This window comes from Trichoderma camerunense (genome assembly GCF_050948025.1).
Source record: "Trichoderma camerunense strain CBS 138272 chromosome Unknown V8C40scaffold_24, whole genome shotgun sequence".
Lineage (NCBI taxonomy): Eukaryota > Fungi > Ascomycota > Sordariomycetes > Hypocreales > Hypocreaceae > Trichoderma > Trichoderma camerunense.
Window position 1 is genome coordinate 197,226 of NW_028145346.1, and position 19,181 is coordinate 216,406.

The 19,181-nt window shown below is 45.8% G+C and overlaps 6 protein-coding genes across 6 annotated transcripts; 2 read left to right on the forward strand and 4 right to left on the reverse strand.

Annotated features, from left to right (window-relative positions):
- The first annotated feature begins 114 nt into the window (after positions 1–114).
- V8C40DRAFT_257303 (alpha/beta fold hydrolase) lies at positions 115–1,845 on the forward strand. The gene has a single exon (XM_083218465.1). It carries the CDS (start codon positions 629–631, stop codon positions 1,487–1,489), a length of 861 nt encoding a protein of 286 aa, XP_083068068.1. The 5' UTR covers positions 115–628; the 3' UTR covers positions 1,490–1,845.
- Positions 1,846–2,767: 922 nt separating this feature from the next.
- V8C40DRAFT_257305 (amino acid transporter) lies at positions 2,768–5,100 on the forward strand. Its single transcript, XM_083218466.1, has 8 exons — positions 2,768–2,961; positions 3,022–3,167; positions 3,218–3,265; positions 3,317–3,464; positions 3,520–4,052; positions 4,121–4,207; positions 4,333–4,717; positions 4,779–5,100. Exons 1-8 carry the CDS (start codon positions 2,832–2,834, stop codon positions 4,916–4,918), a joined length of 1,617 nt encoding a protein of 538 aa, XP_083068069.1. The 5' UTR covers positions 2,768–2,831; the 3' UTR covers positions 4,919–5,100.
- A 216-nt stretch (positions 5,101–5,316) lies between these two features.
- V8C40DRAFT_283630 (transmembrane amino acid transporter protein-domain-containing protein) lies at positions 5,317–7,218 on the reverse strand. Its single transcript, XM_083221995.1, has 2 exons — positions 5,455–7,218; positions 5,317–5,400 (listed from the first exon to the last, which is right to left on the reverse strand). The coding sequence occupies exons 1-2, from the start codon at positions 6,841–6,843 to the stop codon at positions 5,347–5,349; spliced, it is 1,443 nt and encodes a 480-aa protein (XP_083068070.1). The 5' UTR covers positions 6,844–7,218; the 3' UTR covers positions 5,317–5,346.
- Positions 7,219–8,904: 1,686 nt separating this feature from the next.
- On the reverse strand, positions 8,905–10,362 carry V8C40DRAFT_123224 (uncharacterized protein). The gene is made up of 5 exons (XM_083210958.1): positions 10,233–10,362; positions 9,897–10,177; positions 9,761–9,842; positions 9,295–9,704; positions 8,905–9,238 (listed from the first exon to the last, which is right to left on the reverse strand). Exons 1-5 carry the CDS (start codon positions 10,239–10,241, stop codon positions 9,157–9,159), a joined length of 864 nt encoding a protein of 287 aa, XP_083068071.1. The 5' UTR covers positions 10,242–10,362; the 3' UTR covers positions 8,905–9,156.
- A 3,059-nt stretch (positions 10,363–13,421) lies between these two features.
- On the reverse strand, positions 13,422–15,809 carry V8C40DRAFT_283633 (glycoside hydrolase family 3 protein; the record flags this gene model as incomplete). Its single annotated transcript, XM_083221996.1, has 1 exon — positions 13,422–15,809. The coding sequence occupies one exon, from the start codon at positions 15,807–15,809 to the stop codon at positions 13,476–13,478; it is 2,334 nt and encodes a 777-aa protein (XP_083068072.1). The 3' UTR covers positions 13,422–13,475.
- A 913-nt stretch (positions 15,810–16,722) lies between these two features.
- On the reverse strand, positions 16,723–18,191 carry V8C40DRAFT_283635 (NADH:flavin oxidoreductase/NADH oxidase family protein; the record flags this gene model as incomplete). Its single annotated transcript, XM_083221997.1, has 3 exons — positions 16,723–17,624; positions 17,679–17,932; positions 17,995–18,191. The coding sequence occupies 3 exons, from the start codon at positions 18,189–18,191 to the stop codon at positions 16,723–16,725; spliced, it is 1,353 nt and encodes a 450-aa protein (XP_083068073.1).
- Between the last annotated feature and the right edge of the window lie 990 nt (positions 18,192–19,181).

The following is a 19,181-nucleotide window of genomic DNA, read 5'->3' on the forward strand; positions in this document are numbered from 1 at the left end:
TCCTGTCGCCCAATCATGAGGGGCCCAGTATGAGGGGCCAAGTATGAGGGGCATGGACTGCAACATGCCGGACTCAACGCTGCTTACTCCTCGTCATCCACGCGCCGTAAGTGAGCTGATTCAGTTGCCTAGTGCGAAATTTACTCTTTGGTTGTGACAACAAGTATGTCTCTGTAACACATTTTGAGATTCAGCATTATCGGTTTTGAGATTAGAGTGACGCTTAAGGGTCGTTCCTTCAGGAAATATAGTTCTATGACAGGTAAAGTCGCTCGAAACTGAATAAATAAAGTTATCTCTCATTCGCCAGTTTCGAATCATACAAGACGCTGAAAATGAGACTCCCGGAAACTGAATTATTCAATACTTAATATAGCTTGCTTAGCTTAGGTGGGCATGCTTAAGTCAAGTGGATAGACCAGGCATGGTTCAAATGCCAAACGCCTTTGAGTCCAACGCATAAATACTTGTGTTTCCCCCCAAACAATATCACGCGAAGTGAGAAATGTAAAGACCACATCGTGTGAGCAAACCATTTTATTAAGCTGGCTTTTATCAGTTGTTGGTGCTGAACTAGGTGGCTTTCATTTAAATAATTTCCGATTCTATTCAACGTTCCATTGACTAAATGGCAAACCTTGTTACTGGGATTCACAAATTCCAAGGCTTGGACATCGAACTAACTTATACGGTGCGAGGATCTGGACCATATCTTATTATTCAGGCAGCAGGATGGGGAATTTCTTCTCAGTATCTTCAAATTGGGCTTTCGCCTCTTGAGGCTCAATTCACCCTAATATACCTAGAGCCCCGTGGCTCAGGCCCCTCCGAGCGACCACAAGAAGACATGATGAGCACTTCCGATATGGCCGACGACGTCGAGCTTTTACGAAAACACTTGGAATTTGAACAAATCGATTTGCTTGGTCATTCTAATGGAGGCACCATCGCCTTAGCGTATGCTGAGCGGTACCCCGCCTCAGTCCGAAACTTAATACTCCTCACACATTGGCTCGAGGGATACGATGACAGTCGCACTTGGCAACGATTTCTGGATGAGAGAAAAGGCAATCCAGCATTTTCGAAGGCCATTGCGGCACTTGAGGTGGCCGAAACTCAAAAATTTCAGTCACAGGATGAGTGGTTTCAAAACTTACGCGTGAGGTTGTCTTTCTATCCGGCCAACCCAGACAAAGATTACCCCGCCTTTGAGAAGGCAATGGGTGAGCCCTCGTGGTGGGTTTACAAAGCTCAGGCTGCAGCCGACAGGATCAAGACCCTTGATCTCTATGCTGGACTCGATAAAGTCAAGGCCCGTACGCTATGTTTAGGGTGTTCTGAGGATCCAATATGCACTGAGAATGTCACTCGTATTACAGCAGAGCACATAGCCGACTCGCAGGTCGTCATTATTCCCGAGTGTGGGCATTTTCCCTGGATTGAACAGCCAGATCAATTCTTCGCGGCGGTCACGGAGTTTCTGAAGTAAACATTAGAAGTCAGTGCTAGCGCAATGTCTTCTTAAGAATATGTCGCGTCTACAGAAACCATCGCAAGTTAAGGCAATTTCGGTTTGGAGCAATCTGGGGCCGTGCAGGACATTAAAGGACCAGAATTAGTTTATTCACAAGGTACAAGCAGCTGCAGAGTCACCCGCATCAATCGATATAGCGTCCTAAAGCACAAAATGGCCGCCAAATGCAAGGTTGCAAGATGTTCAGAGAGTAAACTTAATTTCTTCAGCTTAAGATACACCCTGGTTGGCAAAGATATCCTATCAAAGCAAATGTCATTTAATTATGAACTCAACCCTCAGGAACTTTTTATCTCAATCAACCCTTTTTGACAGTGTCCTGCCCCCTCACCCTGAGCCGCCCAGTATAACTCATGCGGTATGTTCATTAAAAGAGCAACTTTCAACACGCATCATTAAGGTACCCACTCTCAGTCTCAACTCAACCTTCGAATTAATTGGGTCAAGCTCGGCAATTGAACTTGACAAACATTTACGTAGCCAGGAATCTCCGAGATTACTTGGGGCCAATCAGAGTAAAAACACATCGCAACACTATAAGCTCTACTGCACTGCACATTGTCTTCATCAATGAAACATGGGGATCATGTCTAACTTTGATTCCTTCGAGGTTGAATACTTCACTTATGGAGAAATCCTAGAAAGACGGTCAGGAACCGTGGTGTTTCAGCCGCTAATAGAGGAGAATATCGGACCGTAGTTCGGCTTCAGAGTTTAGTAGCTTCACAGTAGTATGCTGCATCACATTGCTTGATTCCGGAAGATCTAATCTACATTGGGTTCATTACAGTTTACATTTGCTGCGAGACCGCATTACCAACCGATTTTACTTAATTGCCTCGTAATGACGCTGGTTTAGCTTAATGGAGGGAGCTAGACATGAAAATCTGTGCTACCGTTGACGTCGTATATCGCCTCGGCTCTATGTGCTTCGTGCGGAGTACACAACACCAGAGCAGCCCTTTCAGCTTGAACTGCAACGGCTCCATATCGGGAGATAAAGACTGAAACTTGAAGAAGTATGAGAGCCAATCTAGTGACCACTCCCTTGCATTTCCCCGCGTTTTGACTAGATATCGGTGGGGACCCGAGATAGTCTGTAGGCTAAGTTCAAGTTTATCAAGACCATGGAGTCCGAATCCGAATCCGAAGCCGCTTCTGTGAAAGGGCAAGATAACGAACTCTGCGTATATATGTGCCAGATTGGAAGTCCATTACACGTAATGTCCTCCCAGTCAACTTCTGATTGACATCTCTATCATTGTCCAATCATAGCGCAGCTGCGTCGGTATGAGCCATGGCACCTCGAGACTCTCGCGAGAACCTGGAAGGTGTCGTGACAGAAGTAGAAGATCAACATCATGTGGACGAAAAGTCTATTGAATATGACCCTGCACTCGCCAATGCAGCAGACACACAGCAATTAGGTGAGCTTAGGGTTGCTGTGCTCCCGACTAGAGGCTCTATCATACTGATGCGTTACATAGCAAGTATCGGTTACAAACAGGAACTTCAGCGCCATTATTCTAGTGTTCAAGTGTTTGCTATAGCCTTTAGTATTATGGGACTTCTTCCATCTATATCCGCAACATTATGGTTCTCCGTTCCCGCAGGCCCAGTTGGAATGGTTTGGGTAAGTGTATATCTTGAACGCCTTAACCCAACATAATTTGACAGATATAGGGATGGTTCTCTGCGAGTGCTCTTATTTTCGTTGTTGGATTGGCAATTGTGAGTTTTACAGCATGTTGACCCCCACCTGAACTCTTCTGATATTGTTAGGCTGATCTCGGCTCTTCGCTCCCGACATCTGGCGGTCTCTACTGGTGGACACATTATTTCGCAGCTGAACGATATAAGAACCCGCTGAGTTTCCTTGTTGGATATAGCAACACAATAGGGTTGATAGGGGGCATCTGCTCAATAGATTGTAAGAGCAGGACTGTCATAAATCCTATTTACCGATCCAGCTAATTCCCGTCTAGATGGATTCGCATCCTTTATCGTCTCACTTGGCACCATCAGTAGTGATGGGGAATGGATCCCTAGCAGAGGCCAACTCTATGCCATATTCGTGGCAACGGTGCTCTGTCATGGTATACTGGCGAGCTCCGCCGGGAGGGTCATGCATCATCTTCAGACTTGGTTTGTTGTCGCAAATTTTGTCTTAATTATTGCAACAATTATCGCCTTGCCCGTCAGCATGAGATTGCGCAACATCCCCATCAATTCAGGCAGCTACGTGTTTAGCTATTCGATAAATGAGACGACGTGGCCATCGGGGTGGGCCTTTATGCTGTCTTGGCTCTCTCCAATCTGGACAATCGGAGCATTTGATTCCTGCGTGCATATGAGTGAGGAGGCCAAAAACCCAACAAAGGCAGTGCCGATCGGTATTCTCGCCTCAATTGGAGGCTGCTGGATATTCGGCTTCCTTGTGACTGCGGTGCTAGCTGCCTGCGCCGGTAACAACTTCGAGGAAATTCTGGCCACACCTTTTGGCCAGCCAATAGCTCAGGTAAAATTCTCTCTGATGATTCGAAAGCCCAGCTCCAGCTTATCCTCATTCTAACCTTCTAATGGCAGATCTACTACAATGCTCTGGGGAAAAGCGGCGCCCTGGGCTTTATGTCTGCTATCTCAATTTTACAATTTTTCATGGGACTCAGCATTGTACGTGGGCATCGGCCGTTTATTCTATATCTCCAAAATTCGACCCACCCTCCCCCTTTTGAACACACACACACACACACACACACATATATATATATATAATGAAGCTAACGCCTTGTGTCTAGGTTGTGGCAGCTTCTAGACAGACCTGGGCATTCTCTCGCGATGGGGCATTGCCGTTTTCTTCATTCCTCAGACAGATAAGCAAAACATTCGGGTATCAGCCATTGAGAACTGTCTGGGCTACTTGCCTGACGGCAATCATTATTGGCCTACTATCCCTAATCAACAATGCGGCCGCAAACGCGCTTTTCTCGCTCGCAGCAGCCGGCAATAACGTTGCATGGGCAATTCCAATATTATGCCGCATACTCTGGGGAAGAAAGAAATTTCGCCCAGGGCCGTTCTACACCGGCAGATTTAGCGTTGCTATCTCAATTGCTGCCTTGATGTACTTGACTTTTTCAACAATATTATGCATGTTCCCCACCGAAGGACCAAATCCTGATCGTAAGTCTCTCACCCTCAGATGTCATCAAGTTGAAGCAGAGCCATGCTGACATCACTGAAGCATCCGTCATGAATTACTCCGCAGTTGTGAATGGAACAGTGTGGGGAGGCGCATTGCTCTATTATTTTCTCTACGCTCATAAATGGTTTAAAGGTCCCAAACACACTCTGGACGTTATGGAAAATGAGGATGATATCTAGAGTACCCTTATTGCTGTATTATTAGTGTTGAAAATCTACCTTATTATTCGGTCGCTAAGAAGCTCTTCTTTAGTCGTCTCACATATTCACGTCCCACTCGTGTTTGGTTATAATTTCGATGCGATACAGCAGAGCGAGTAGATATTTAGAGGGATATCAATGTCTCTATTCGATTATACAAGTAACCTCATTCATTGCTTTTACAGTGATTCCATTAAATTTCTTGGCCCGAGCACATGTTCATGAGGTTGCGTTCCTCCGAGAACCACTTTCGGAGGATTATTATCATATCAGGATAGAAGGGTTATGGGCAATATGGCTACTGGTGCGTACTAAATTATGGCCTATATGCCGTACAGAGGCCTAGAAACTTCGGCGTCTCTATCAATCAAAAGTGTTCTATATTTAAACAACGCTTTCACAATACATCATCTTCTGCAGGAAAAGGGTCGAGTGGTGCTTCCATCAGATGTTTCCCGAATCTATGTCAAAGTTAGCCAGCCTGTCTTTAGTGAATCAACATCTATTCCACTTACAATATCAGCAATAGTGGCGTATGTACCAGCAACAAGAGCTACAACTCCAATTATAAACGCCAGTATGCTTCCAAGAGTAATGAGGATATTCTTCCGCGAGAACCAATTTCCCTTGCAAAGTAATCTGAACCACATGATAGCGGGGATCCAGTAAGAGAATCCAGTGACAAAGAGTGCTGAAACAAGGGAAAGAAGATCGGAAAAGATGGGAATAGCTTCGGCAATAACCCAAGCAATAATCGTCAGAACTGCTGCGAGCGAAATCCAGGCAGCCCAGCCCTTGGGAGTATTAACATATCGAATGATTGACTTCTTCCAAAGACGACCATGGATATATCGAAGCGCCACCGTCGAGTTAATGGAGCCAGAGATAAAAATAACTGGCAGCGCAATGCCAAACGTAATTTTGGAAATAAGAGGACCAGACGATAGTAGTGCGGGAGCCTGGATGGATGGGCCGATGAATGCATAGCAGAGTGCGCCGGTCAGAGTATAGATAATGATCTGGGCAATACCGGATGCCCAAATCGACTTCATGAAGTCTTTCGGAGTATGCATCTCGTCCATAAATGAAAATTGGCCGATGGCAAAACTGAAAGCAAAGATGATGTTGCTTACTGCCACGAAAGCCTCAGAGAAGGTCACACCTTCTTGAGGCCACGTAGACCACTCAACGCCGGAAAGTCCACCTGAGGAGTCTCGCGCTTTAATACCTGTAGCAATTATAGTAATTCCAATAGCAGCAATGATCGATGCAAAGTCGATGTAGCCAAGAATAGCTATCTCGGTGAAAGAAGGTGGTATAGCCAGTATGAATAGGATGACTGCCGAGATAGCTGAAAAGGCAATAGAGCAGATGTGATTCCCATTCAAGGTGCCCAAAGCGATGCTGCCAGTCAAGGCGTGTGAGCCGACAGACATGACAAGCTCGAGAACCATGGCAGCACCAAACAATTCATAGCCAATCCTTCCAAACAAGAGTTTTCCAGCGTCAGCATAGTGAGAGACTTGAGGATAGGCCAATTTGACTTGTCCCACAAGATAGCTTGTGAATATCGTGATTAATCCGAGTGTGATGGTAAGGAAAACTCCTGGGAACATTCCGAGAGTATGGTAGGCCGCTGGTAAACTGAGAGCTCCCAAGGCAATGGCTTCGACGATGGTCACAATAGCCAGGCGTTTCCAGCCCAGTCGGTGGAAATGCGCATTGCCATCTGCAGCAATCTGTTTCAGTCGGCTAGCTTGCAACTCATCGCTCGTCTCTCCAAAGATGTCATTGTCGGTTCCATGGCCTAAATCATCTTGCTGATTTTCATATTTGCCGACGCTACCCTTCGTAGAAGGCTGAGCATAGACTTCAGAATGCGCAGCGGCAATGTTGTCTGCCATATTGAAACCCAGAAGATGGATTACCGCTTCAGTTGATGCCAAGTACTCGTATGCTTTTCCCACGAAAAGAGTTACAAACACACGTCACTCAGAACGAAGGGGCTGGTCAGGAGGGAAAACTTTGAGAGCCGAAGAATGGGGTTTTAAACCGTTCGACTAGCTACACCGATAAGCTAGTGGAATATTCCTCAGATTGGACCCATAGCTATGCCGAAAATCCGTCAAATCTGGGTGGATGTTGACAGTCGGTTGTGCGAACCACCCTGTCCGCTTATGCTCCTCTCCACGAACCCATCCCGCAGCTCGCACGAACGTGGTATTAACATGCGTTCCCCCGCAATGCAAGATGCCTTGAGTTTGATGTAAAATCTATCCACAGTATCCCTGGTACAATGGGGAAGTCCATAGATGCCACTGGGAGTGGTGCCTCTCTAAAATAAGATGGTGTATTACAGCCTGTTTTGTGGCGGCACGAAAATTTCTAGAAGCTTTCGAGTCATGTTCCACAAACGTAAAATTTTCCGAGTTGGTGGAGCACCCTGCCAATGGCATGACTACCAAGTGCAGTTTGCGGGACTATTAGTGGATTATATGTGTCCAAGATTCATTGTTATACATAGATTTAGTAAAGTGAGATAAGAGAAGTGAAAGGTCGTGTTCCATATCCCGTTCCAACTTGATGGCTCGGCTGAACACCGAGAGATGCGTGTGTCAGTTTCTACTTGTAGAGGCACATGCCACCCAGTTTGAAGTAGCCCGGTATTCAACCAAATTCTACATAACATCATTGATGAGATGATGCAAAGATCTACTAGATATGTACCAGAAGCCACTTAGTATCAGTAATCTATTACAGCTCAGAACTGTAAACTCATGCCGCGCCCTGTGAAAGACGTTTGACATGAGTTCTGCTTACATGCACGATGTGGTTAAGTGTAAGGATAAAAACGGGGCATTCAGGTCATCTAGTTAAGACAAGTGCATCAAGGATTAAGATGATTGGTTGGAGAGTGAGGCAAAGGGCGCGCTTGAGAGAATGCCGACGCTAAGGAGTGCACGAGCCGGAGCGAGAGAAATTTTACCTCACGCCTTAGCTCGGAAATTCGCGGCATTTGGTGGATTGAGCTTCCAGTTGGTCTCTCGATGCACAGAAGAAACCCCGGAGAGAAGGCTTGAAACACCGCAACCCGCGCTTTCAACTTGTTGATATCCTTGCAAAGTTTCGGAGGCCAGGTCAATATGAAGTAGACTGATTTCGTGTATTACTTACTACTCAGCGTCTCTCTTTGGACCCCGCTGAGTCGCCGTGCTTTGATGTAACAGTTAACAGTCTTCCTTTGCCGCATCTGTTCATCTCGTTATTTGTTAAACTACCCCATGGATCTAAATGGCTGGAGCCGATCAACATCAGCCTATGGCAGCGTTTAAACTTATTACCTACTAGATCCGATGTCTCTATATAGCCTTAGTTGAACTAGTTCTAGAAGCTGGCATTGAACCACTTTTATGATATACATAGCATCTCCATTCATGCATGTATCTATTTCCGGCGATTGCCCTTTATTTCATGTCATAATGGCTTCCTGTTTGGGAGTATGCATGACTGAATCAGAATATTGGCGTTTGGCATCGACGTCGGTGGTTGATTCCTGATTCATATAAGGAAAAAGACCGCTTTCGGTTATCTTGTCAAGTCCAGCGCAAAAGAAGTAGCACTAGGTATTTTGGCTGAAGTCGCAGGTGTTCAGGATATGTAGCATAGCTTGATCCAGACCTGGAGTAACCTGAAGCAACCTGAAGCAACCAGAAACTCTCGTAGCATGGTGTTTAAATTTGACTCGACCAAGTCACATCATACTCGTAGTTCGTCATCTTTCTATGACAACTTGCCTTTATAGTCCATATTACAGTATATGTTGCTTTGATAGCATAGGTGGGTGCCTAGAAGAGTATTCATTGGTCTTTTTTACATTTTTTTAAGACCTATCTTTAGTTCATTCCGATGTTCAAATCTCACCGCTGAAGCCTGCATTATATCACGAAACACTTTGGTTTGACCAGATGAAAGATGTCATGATTCATTTAAAATACTTCTATTCCACCATAATAGGTTGTCTTCATATTATGTATAAACCTCATGGTTTCTCTATCTGTTTATAACCTGGCTGCGATAAACAATCGCCGAGCCGAAAACTTTTAAATATCAACGCTTGGGTATATGATGACCACCCGACTTCCCGTCGTAAAAAAAAAAAATGACAGTAAAGGAAAATAATAACAGTAATAACAATAATGAAGCCGAAAAAAAAACAATTAGTTGTTTGAAACGCCACAGCTCTTGGGGTCATCGTCACAGGTGCAGGCTGATGGTGCGTAGACCCAGCCAGTAAGACGACTATATCTCTGTTAGTTACCTCGATGGTCCAAGTGATGCCTTCAATATGAACTTACTTGGCGATATCGCTGGCATAGCAATGAGTAGCGATGTTGCTCTGCAAGTTACCAGTCTTTGAGAGGGAACCAGAGTTGTAGATGCGAGCAGCGCGGTAGTAGTCAGAAACATCACCATTGCCAGACGTGTTGATGCAGTGAGCGAGACCATCACCCGAGGTGGTGCCAGCAGTGCCCTCCCTAATCATTTCGTGAATTGTCGCTGCCGGGCATGGTGTCGTAAGTTTCGTGTTATCATTGCAAGAGGCTTTGCCGTTGTGGTTTTGCATAACGCCAGGGTTGCGGACGCCGAGATCGGTCGTATTCACTCGCACACAACCATGAGACTCTTGCATAATAATAGCCAAAATAAGGCGATGGTCGACTCCGGTAGCATCAGATGCGGTTTGAATGCCGTCCCAGATAGCTTGCTGCAGTTTACAACGATTAGATGAGATTACTGGGCAAGTTTAGACTGACAACGTACCACTTCATCGATATCATTGTTGGGAAGTCGCCAGTTCAGATATTGACAGGCGACGTACATTTGGAGCTTGTAGTTGTTGAACCTGTTCTAGTGTTAACTTGCTGGCCATGCCATTATTGCGTGAATCAAGACTTACATGGACTCAAATGAAACCCATTTATCTTTGGAGGGCCATCCGGCAGCGACAGATCCGTTGCCAAGATAGAGATGATACCAGTCAGTTCCATTGCCTACGCCGTCCTCGATGTTGCTATTATCAAAGCGGGCAAGATTTTTGTTGGTGACCTTTCCTCCAGTCGCACGAGCTGTGATTTGACCACTGTTGGAAGAACGGGGAGAAAGGCCGGTAAGAGAAGTCAGGTATGAGGGAAGAGCGGCCGCGAGGGCTGCACCCGCTACAAGCGAAGAGACTGAGAGCTGGAACTTTTATTTAGTACAGCCATACCTTGGAGGCTTTTAGAGTCTTTCTTACCTTGACCATGATGAGTGATGAGAAGTTGGAATAGAGTGTAGCTACCCGAAAGAAGAAGGAAAGAATAGATGAATAGACGGTGCTTCACAGGATTTAGGGCTGCTGCTATCCTAGTATATCTGTAATTCTGGGGGGCATGGAGCCATATGCATGGGAAAGCCGCTAGATATATAGTGGTAGTAATATGATTATATATTTAGATATTTCATGGCTCAGCCGTAACTCCATCTTCCTTTTCTGGTCATATTTTGTATGCGACAGGCGATAACCTAGTTCCTTCGTGGCTTCACTCAACTGCAGCTTACTGCTTTGCGCTATCAATAGTTCATACCAGGGATAGGAATCCATCCAGCCCTGCACCAATCTACTTGTAGACATCTTGGACCCTGGGCACTAGAGCCTCAAGACGCTTATGCCTAGGGTGTGTGATAGGTCCAGGTTGAGAGCTAGGCCTAATCCTGTGACCTGGCCGAGAGGTTTACGAGCTATTCGTGTTTTCCAAAAGCCCACCCAAAACCCTTAGCAGCTCCCCTATGCTAATTTTAATCTTTGCTATGCAAGTTTGGCTTCACTGGCCTCATCCACGCGGGCAATATGCTTTATATAAACAGTATGGCAGTGAAGGCTTGCAAATACTGGATTTGACCGCGCTGTGAACAGCCACAAAGCAGTAGAATTACTCCAAAGATTCACGTTCGAGCATACATGTGCTTTCTACGGGTGTCCGTCCTCAAACTCCATCGTCAAGGGACAGTTGTCCTGTCCTCGTACGGGGAAGTGTATCTGCGTTACTGCCTGACCAAGGTCTGAAAATATCTCGGAAACGCTCTTGGGTCGATGGAGAGGCCAGGGGTCGCCATGACAAAACTCAGCACAAGTCCCACCGGCTTCTTTTTCTGCCTCTCTCCGCTCTTCGCTGCGAAGTATATCCGACGCCGTCCTTCCTTAGTCTAACCGTCAAGGCTCCGTCCGCTGCTAATTTCAGCCCAAGCTAGGCATCTGCAGGGGTAGCTTTCTTGCCAACTCCATTTAACGCATCAATCAGCGGTGAGATTTGCTCTTGGCGCGAAGAAACGCTCCGTGCCGGCGTGAGGCTGAGCATCACGGAAGAAACAATCAGCCACATTTGGTTCATTCGGAGCCGCCTCGTGCCTGACGATCGGCTCAAAGATGCACACTAGAGTTTGAGTTGAGTTAACGTTACCGCCAGCGCAAAGTCAGTCGTCGTCTAAGCTTTGGAATCATCGCCCGGTCACTGTGATTCTCGAAGAAGCGTCGAATACCCGTACAGCACATGTATGCACCAAGCACGGAGCCACAGTGCTCGTACTCCAGGTAATACGGAACAGACGGCCTTTTCGAAATAGCGCAGGCCCCACAGGCCGAATTTCACAGGACCATGGCAGTCTGAGAGATACTTCATGCTCCGTAGTAAGACGTACGAGCACTACTATTAATCATCTCTTGGCTTTCACAAGGGACCAGGCCATTCTCTACAACTTGGCATCGTGCTTGGCGCTTCCGTTGGTAGCCAAATAGTCAACTATCGCAGCCGCCGTGCTTCCTACAGAGTAAAGTAACAGGCTGTGCTTGCGGTTAGTCGCTGACCACGTCGATGGCGATGACTGGGCGCTCATTTGTACCGAAAGGAAGGTTGGTCAGCAATAATATATATGGAAAGCCCAACGGCATCCGCACCATCGCCAATGCGGGCAACTTTTGCTGCGGCCACTGCTAGTGTATTTGTGAGGATTGTCTAAGCCAAGTGACTGCTGCTTACTCTCTATTACTGCAACGGGTGATTCGCGCGACCAACTCCGGAGGAATAACGTGGCACCAAAGAGAAGCGACGCCGTCAATCTTGCCCTTTGTGGGTGATATTAGTCGGATGTGGATGAATGTGACACCGATAGAACGCTCAACAAAGCAGTTGCTTCATCTAAAGGGGTGAGACTGTGATACTAGCACTTGATACAGGGTAACGGATGTCACTGCTACGAAATTTTATTCTCCATTGCGCATTCTTTCCGTTATTAAAAGATTTTGAGGGATAATAAGTTGGCATTTAAATCAAGCTAGGGCTTCCAAGGTATATTGCGTTGTTGTCTACTGTATCGTGGCGGATGGATGAGGACTGGAGTTTCTTTTTTTTGGAGGCCTGAATTTTTTGGTGGAATGAATGTAGCTTACTTGTGGGACATCACCGTCCCATAGTCACCTGCTAGTACTATTAATGATAGAGGTTGCTTAAGAGAAATGGATTATCTTTTTTCCCTCGACTTCAATGGGAACTACCTACTTTGAGGTAAGCATCAACAGCGCTAATACGGGAGATCGTCCTGTGCTCAAGAGCGTCTACCTACACTATCAAAAGGGAATGCATCTGTGAGTTATGATAATATTTATTTAGTTAACCTTTGGATATACCTGTCCACTAATTGTTCTACTATCATACTCTAAATTCTAGTCGATGTTATCACCTTTTCTGCAACTCACCTGAACAGTACCTCTTGCAAGGAATAGACGGGTGAGGATGCGCACTAAGTACATGGAGGTGCAACTATTGAAACATTGGCTAACCGTTACGAAAGACTGCAACTTAGACTAGGCACATGGAACCACGTGTCATGGAATATGCCGAATATTAGGGATGCAGCTTGATAGCAAAAAAGGTCTCGTATAGCCAGAATAGTCGTATACGAGGTCCAGTTGACTTCTCCTTTACGGCACCACTAGGGTTGATACCTTAAGGTCGACACGATGTCGCGGGTTGAGTTACGGTGAAGCCGTTAGTTAGCCCAGTGTTAGCCCAGTTGGAGCGCAGCTGCCGTCTCAGCTCGTATCAAAGCGGATATCGACCACTTCGTATCAGTACCGCATTAGGGGGTATCAAAACACGACTCAAGGAGGAAAACCCCCAAATGGAGTATTTCATTGGGGCAATTCGTATACAGTAATCAAATAACGACGATGAATAAATAAATCGCTATCTGCCTCCGCTTTTGTACATGATCACAGCATTGCCTGGCTTAGCCCGATTGGCGTGACACTTCTCAACGAAATCATCCTCCCTGATTGAGTAAAAGGAAACTCTACGCAGTGCTCAGGGGTGGGATGGAAAAAATCATTAGAAAGGAGCTTGCTTGAATTACTAAATATACTCTACAATGACTATAAATTGCGCAGTTTGCCAAGATCTGTTGTATTAGAACGTCGAGCCAATAACGGTTCAAGCTCATTGTTCTATGGCTGAGGGAACTGGTCCAGCACAGCTTCTGCTCCTTGAACTTGGAATTCTGCTGTTGGCCCACCGAGATTCTCTAAATCAACTTGTAACGTGTATGTCCCGGGGTACAGAACAAGATTTCCGTTGGCGTCATTGCGTGCAACTTGTCCGACGTTGACTTTCAGGTCGAGCGTTGTCGTCGCGCCAGGCTGAACGTTATGAGCGCGAGCATAAGCTACCAGAGTCTTCAGGGGATATGGCTGAGGTCCAGAATCTGTACTCTTCAAAAAGAGGAGCCCGATATAGTCCGATACCGTTGAACCAATGTTCTCCACGTTAACTTGGAAGATGTCAAATTCGGCCAAGTCCTTTGGATCTTCCACATCGTTGAAATCAGCTGTATCATATGTTCCTTTGCCGCTGCCTCCTGTCGCCCACGTGACATTGAACTCTGTATAATGCAGGCCCGTGCCAAAAGGTATTACTGAGCCGTTATACCATCGATATGTTCTCCCAGGGTTGGATGAGCTTGGCCGCAAAGACTGATCTGTCATTGGGACTTGGTTGATATAGTCCGCAGGATATTGTGTAACAGGTAGTCTTCCAGCTGGCGCAGCAACGCCGCTAAGTATGTCAATCAACCCTGGTCCGAATTCTTGGCCGGGATAACCCATCCAGAGCAGACCCTTTACGTTATTATTCTGTAAAAGAGAAGAATCATCGATTTGGCCACCGCCCACTTGAACGACGACAACAGGCTTTACTGCTGCTAGCTGTTGAATAAGATCCAACTGCGCTCCGGGCCAGTCAATCGAGGTTCGATCATGAGCCTCGGCTTCAACCTGCTCGTCAATTCCACCAATGTATACCACTACATCGGCTTCTTGGGCAGCGCTGACTGCAGCGGCAAACTGCGACGTATCGTTTGACAGAACATACTGCAATCCTTGCGAATATGTCACTTTCCAGTTGTATGAAGAGCTATTTGCGGTCGGAACGGGAATAGTCTTATAAGGAGCAACCCCATTGTAGTTGCCGAACATTGATACAGAAGCATTGTTAGCCCAAGGTCCGACAAATAAGACCGTCTGGCCCGTTGGGCGGATAGGTAGGATATTGTCATCATTCTTCAGAAGAGTAATGCCTTCGACAAGTGCAGTGTAAGCAAGCTTCTGCGTAGCTGGCGTATTCACGTCGGAAGCTCCTAGCGTTCGATAGTCTTGACCTTCAGGTGGATCAAAGTACCCCAGGACAATAAGGGAGCCGTAAAGGCGACCCAGAGCTTGGTCAAGCTGAGCTTCTGTAGTATAGTTGCTCTGAACGGCTGATGCGATATATGAAGAATACGCTGTTCCACAATCCAAGTCTGTGCCATTGTTGAGCGCAAGGGCGACTCCTTGGGCGTCAGATTGACCGACGTGGTGCTGGTTGAAGACCCCATCTACCGCACCACAGTCTCCGGTCACCCAATGAGCGGAGCTATTCCAGCCCCAATGATCGCGTAGCACAGTTTCCAACATATAAGAATTGGCGCACGAAGGATGTCCATTGACGGCATTGTAGCTGCACATGACGGCTCCGGCCTTAGCGTCGCGGAAGCAAGACCGAAAACTGGGGAGGTAGTATTCGGCCAAATCTTGAGTGCTTATAATGGCGTTGTATGATCCGCGAACCACTCCATCGGAATCTTCAATGTCGTAGCCAGCAAAGTGCTTGCATGTTGAGACGACCTTGGGTTTGGCTGGGCCGACGCCGCCTTGTAATCCCACGACATAATTGTATGCATACTGTGCAACATGATAAGGATCTTCTCCGGGCGTTTCTTGACCGCGACCCCATCGAGGATCCCGGTAGGGATTGATGTTTGGAGCCCAGTAGTCCAAACCGGCCTTCAAATGATTGCTGAAAGCTCGCGCTTCTGTGCTGACTGCTGTTGCAATATCGTGGACGAGTTGGTCATCGAATGCCGCTCCAAGAACAATGGGAGATGGAAACTGAGTGGACGAATTGAATGCAACGTTTCCCTGAGTGAAAGTACTGTTGATTCCCTGACCTGGAGAAACTCCAGCAAGTCCATGGAGGGCTTCGTTCCACCATTCATAAGGAGGAAGGCCAAGACGTTCAACGCCAGGTGCATTGTTGACCAAATTTGCGGCCTTCTCATCCAATGTGAGCTCAGCAACTAGGGCTGCTGCTCTGGCTTCTGTGCTGAGGCTTGTATCACAGATGCCATTTTGACTCAGAGGAGGTTGAGTACAATCTGGAAACGGAATCTCATTGTTGGGAAACAAAGAGTAAACCGTTGGAAATAGAGATAGCTCTACAAAACTTGTCAATAAGAATACCCTCATGTCGAGAATAGAGAGGTAATCAACAAAGCACACTGATTGGGGTTTTCTGTTCAGCGATTTATTTTTGTTTAGATGTAGTCTCAACCTTATATAACATTGGCTCTCTCAAGTTGTCAACCACTTAGACACATGATGCTTTACTGATTCACCAAAACGGAATGTTTCGATTTAGCCTATTTAAAGTACTGCCATTTCACGGATATTAAATCTCTTCTAATAAATTGAACAACAGAGTTTGGTGCAATGTTCTGGGGGGAAATATCACTGCTGATCTCTCTCACATTAGGTAAAAACAGGTTTCGTTGATCAAGTCTTTGCGGGGGATTCCCTCTTGCAGGTATCAAAAAGGCAAGGTGACGAAAATCATACAAGTTTATTCTGCCTGAATGTCGGAACTCGCACTCTGCTCTCGTATTTATCTTCTGGCTCGCAGCGTTGATGCTTGTGGACTTCCTCGTTTGACTTTGATGTGATCGTGAGGGGAGACTGGATTGGTGGTGTGGGTCGGGTATCATCCGACGGAACGGCAAACCAATCCGCTTTGAGAGCAACATGACTGCAGATTTGGAGACATGAACATGGTTGATTAAAATTAAGTATTAGAGTAAACATTGGAACTCGCATTAGTTTAATTTGCGTTGTGTGACATATGAAGATCGGCAATGTTGTCACCTAGCTATTAGTGCCGTCGGAATGACAGATGTAACATTTGGGGAGCATCAGGGATCCAGTTGCCTTCAAGGTTGAGAGACGGCAGAAGTGAAAGAAGAAAAGACAAGAAAAAGTATATTCATTGGTTTGGAGCAACAATTTTTTTTAAAAAAAGTAATTACTCAACAGACAACGACGTTAATGAAACCAGGCTGTATTTGTTCTACCATATTGTGTTTACAAAGTATGTACTTAGAGTTGCCTACTCGTGGAGCTTCAGTGGGCCTGAGTATTCAGGCGCACGTATATACTCAAGCTTATCACCATCAGCCACCACATTCTTCCACCAGTCGTCAATATCTTGCTGGAAACGTTTCACAACCTCTCCATCACTCAAGTCGATTGGCTCATAACCACGAGCAGTTTGGGTAAGTTGCGCCTTTGCTATGCCGAGATCAACAGCAAAGTTGCCACCAATGCTATCGTAACCGTCCACTGGCTTAATAGACCCTGTAACGCCCTCTTTCAATACCTTGAGCGGAAAATCGGGTTCTGCAGCCGCTGGTCTCGCAAACGAAACCCCGTCAACGATGTTTAATACTTCAAGCATCGCAGCAGTTGTCCGAAGACCGCCAACCAAGTAGAGCTTGAGCTTGCTGTCGTCGCTCAGGCCCTCACTGATGATCTTGGCAAACTTTAGAAAGAACCCTTCTCGCTTTTGTGTCGATTCCTTTTCCCATTTCAGACCGAAACTCTCGTAGTTACCTCCGCTCAACTCGACAAAGTCAAACCCCTCTCGCTCAAGGCATATGCAAACTTCTTGAGCTTCTTCCGCCGTTACTCCTGCGTCTTGGAATTCCACGCTGTTGAGTTTGGATGCGACAATGAAATGAGGCGAAACACGTTTCCGGATAGCTCTAGCAATATCAGTGATAAAGCGCAGGCGGTTCTCGACTGTCTGAGTTCCATATTCGTCCGTTCGCTTGTTTGTTCGTCTAGATAAGAACTGTGAGATGAGGTAACCGTGTGCTCCGTGAAGTTCAACTTCATCGAAGCCAGCCTTCTCCAGGTACTCGGCAGCATATGCGAAACCCTCAACTATTTCATCTATCTCTGCCTTACTAGCAGCGTGAGGTTTTCCAAACATCATGTCCATCTTTGGCTCTATTTTCGGTCAATTATCAGATACCTGATAAAGTCTAGGGCATTTCCTCTTACCAAGTTGCACATCTGACGCGGATATGGCTTCTTTGTTCAAACGATATTGAACCTGTCTTCCTGGATGACTAATCTGGCCAAGGATGAAGCTCCCATGGGCCTTGGCTCCTTTAGCTAGTTCTTGAAATTTCTCAAAACGAGGCCCACGAAATTCGCATTTGGGAGTGATGATCATATCGCCAATGTCATCTAAAGAATCAAAAGAAGTATCGATGTTGCCGGTTACAATCATGCCCCATCCACCCTCTCCCCATCTAGATTCAATCTCATATTAGCAGCCGTAACAGCCTAGTCTACCTAACAAGTATGTTCATACCGGCGATATAGCTCAATCAAGTCCTTAGTTGGCTCGCCTCGTAGATGAGGTACTTTGGGATCCCATGTAGCTAGTCCTTCAGCCATAGGACTTTTCATAAATCGATTGAGAGCTGTGCGTCCAGAAGGAGAGAAGGTAATGGGCTGACCCAATGGGGATGGATCGGCCCCCTTCGTTCCATAGCGCTCATAAGGCATGATGAGTCAAGTATCCACGGCTATCCAATTTCCGTATTGTGGCTGCTGCTTTGCTGCAATCCTTTTTTAATGGAAAAAAACAAAGGGTTGAAGTTCTTGTCCTTCCTAAGTAACGCCTGCCATCGTTTAACCTTTTATAGAGCAGATATAAACCCCTATGAATCAGTGATAGGAAGTGAACTTTCGAATTCGATAGTATGCATAGCTTACTCAATCGAGGACTACGAATCGTGGAATTGGTAATATGTGCATGATTGCTATCGAAGTACGAAACATCCTGGAGTCGCATACTCAAAAGGGTATGCATCGTGGCCATCAAATTCCCACATGTTACAGGCATTATGCGCAAACATGTGTCTGCTTACAAAATCATACCGTACTTTCCGCCCGAGGTCTAATCAATCCACATTCAATGAATCCACATATTGTGTAACAAGCTCATTACCAATCCCTAGAAAAATCTCATTCTAGAAGTTTCACATGCTCTCTATGTAAATACTAGGAAGAAATTCACCATTAATATTTATTTTGCATTAAATGTTGGCTTCAGAGAGCTACTATTCCGCAAATCTACATCATTATCGCTATTTTTTATTTGTACTTGATGGTCTTCCTCTTCTGTGTTTGTCATTTCCAATTGTATATCAGCCCATGACCAATTGGCCATGGGGTGGTCATCATTTATAAAATAAATGAAAGAGATCTTCAACTGATAGGCAGCTAATTAGGAGAGTGAACTTCTGATCTTGATTAGCTATCAACAGATTCACAGACTTTCTGGCCTCGCTAGAAAGCCTCATCTCAATTGGCGGGCTTTGTAGAGTAATTAAGGAACTTTCATATATCAGCATTTCGAATCATATTTGGTAAATGTATGGAGACAAGTGTTCTAGAGAATATGCTTTCTATATCGGTGAGTAGTGGAGATTGTAATTTTTACATTGCAACCCTAAGGAATACTATCCACGGTTATATCGTGTTGAAGCCTAC

Excerpts from the sequence above, each read along its gene's own strand:
- V8C40DRAFT_283630 (XM_083221995.1), bottom strand. The coding sequence starts at position 6,843 with ATGGCAGACAACATTGCCGCTGCGCATTCTGAAGTCTATGCTCAGCCT. Across the intron at positions 5,401-5,454 it reads ACGCCACTATTGCTGATATT|ATTCGGGAAACATCTGATGG; the intron begins GTAAGTGGAATA and ends ACTTTGACATAG.
- V8C40DRAFT_257305 (XM_083218466.1), top strand. The coding sequence starts at position 2,832 with ATGGCACCTCGAGACTCTCGCGAGAACCTGGAAGGTGTCGTGACAGAA. Across the intron at positions 2,962-3,021 it reads AGCAGACACACAGCAATTAG|CAAGTATCGGTTACAAACAG; the intron begins GTGAGCTTAGGG and ends TGCGTTACATAG. Across the intron at positions 4,208-4,332 it reads TTTTCATGGGACTCAGCATT|GTTGTGGCAGCTTCTAGACA; the intron begins GTACGTGGGCAT and ends CCTTGTGTCTAG.
- V8C40DRAFT_123224 (XM_083210958.1), bottom strand. Across the intron at positions 9,843-9,896 it reads TGGGTTTCATTTGAGTCCAT|GTTCAACAACTACAAGCTCC; the intron begins GTAAGTCTTGAT and ends ACACTAGAACAG. Across the intron at positions 9,239-9,294 it reads TATGCCAGCGATATCGCCAA|TCGTCTTACTGGCTGGGTCT; the intron begins GTAAGTTCATAT and ends ACAGAGATATAG.
- V8C40DRAFT_257303 (XM_083218465.1), top strand. The coding sequence starts at position 629 with ATGGCAAACCTTGTTACTGGGATTCACAAATTCCAAGGCTTGGACATC.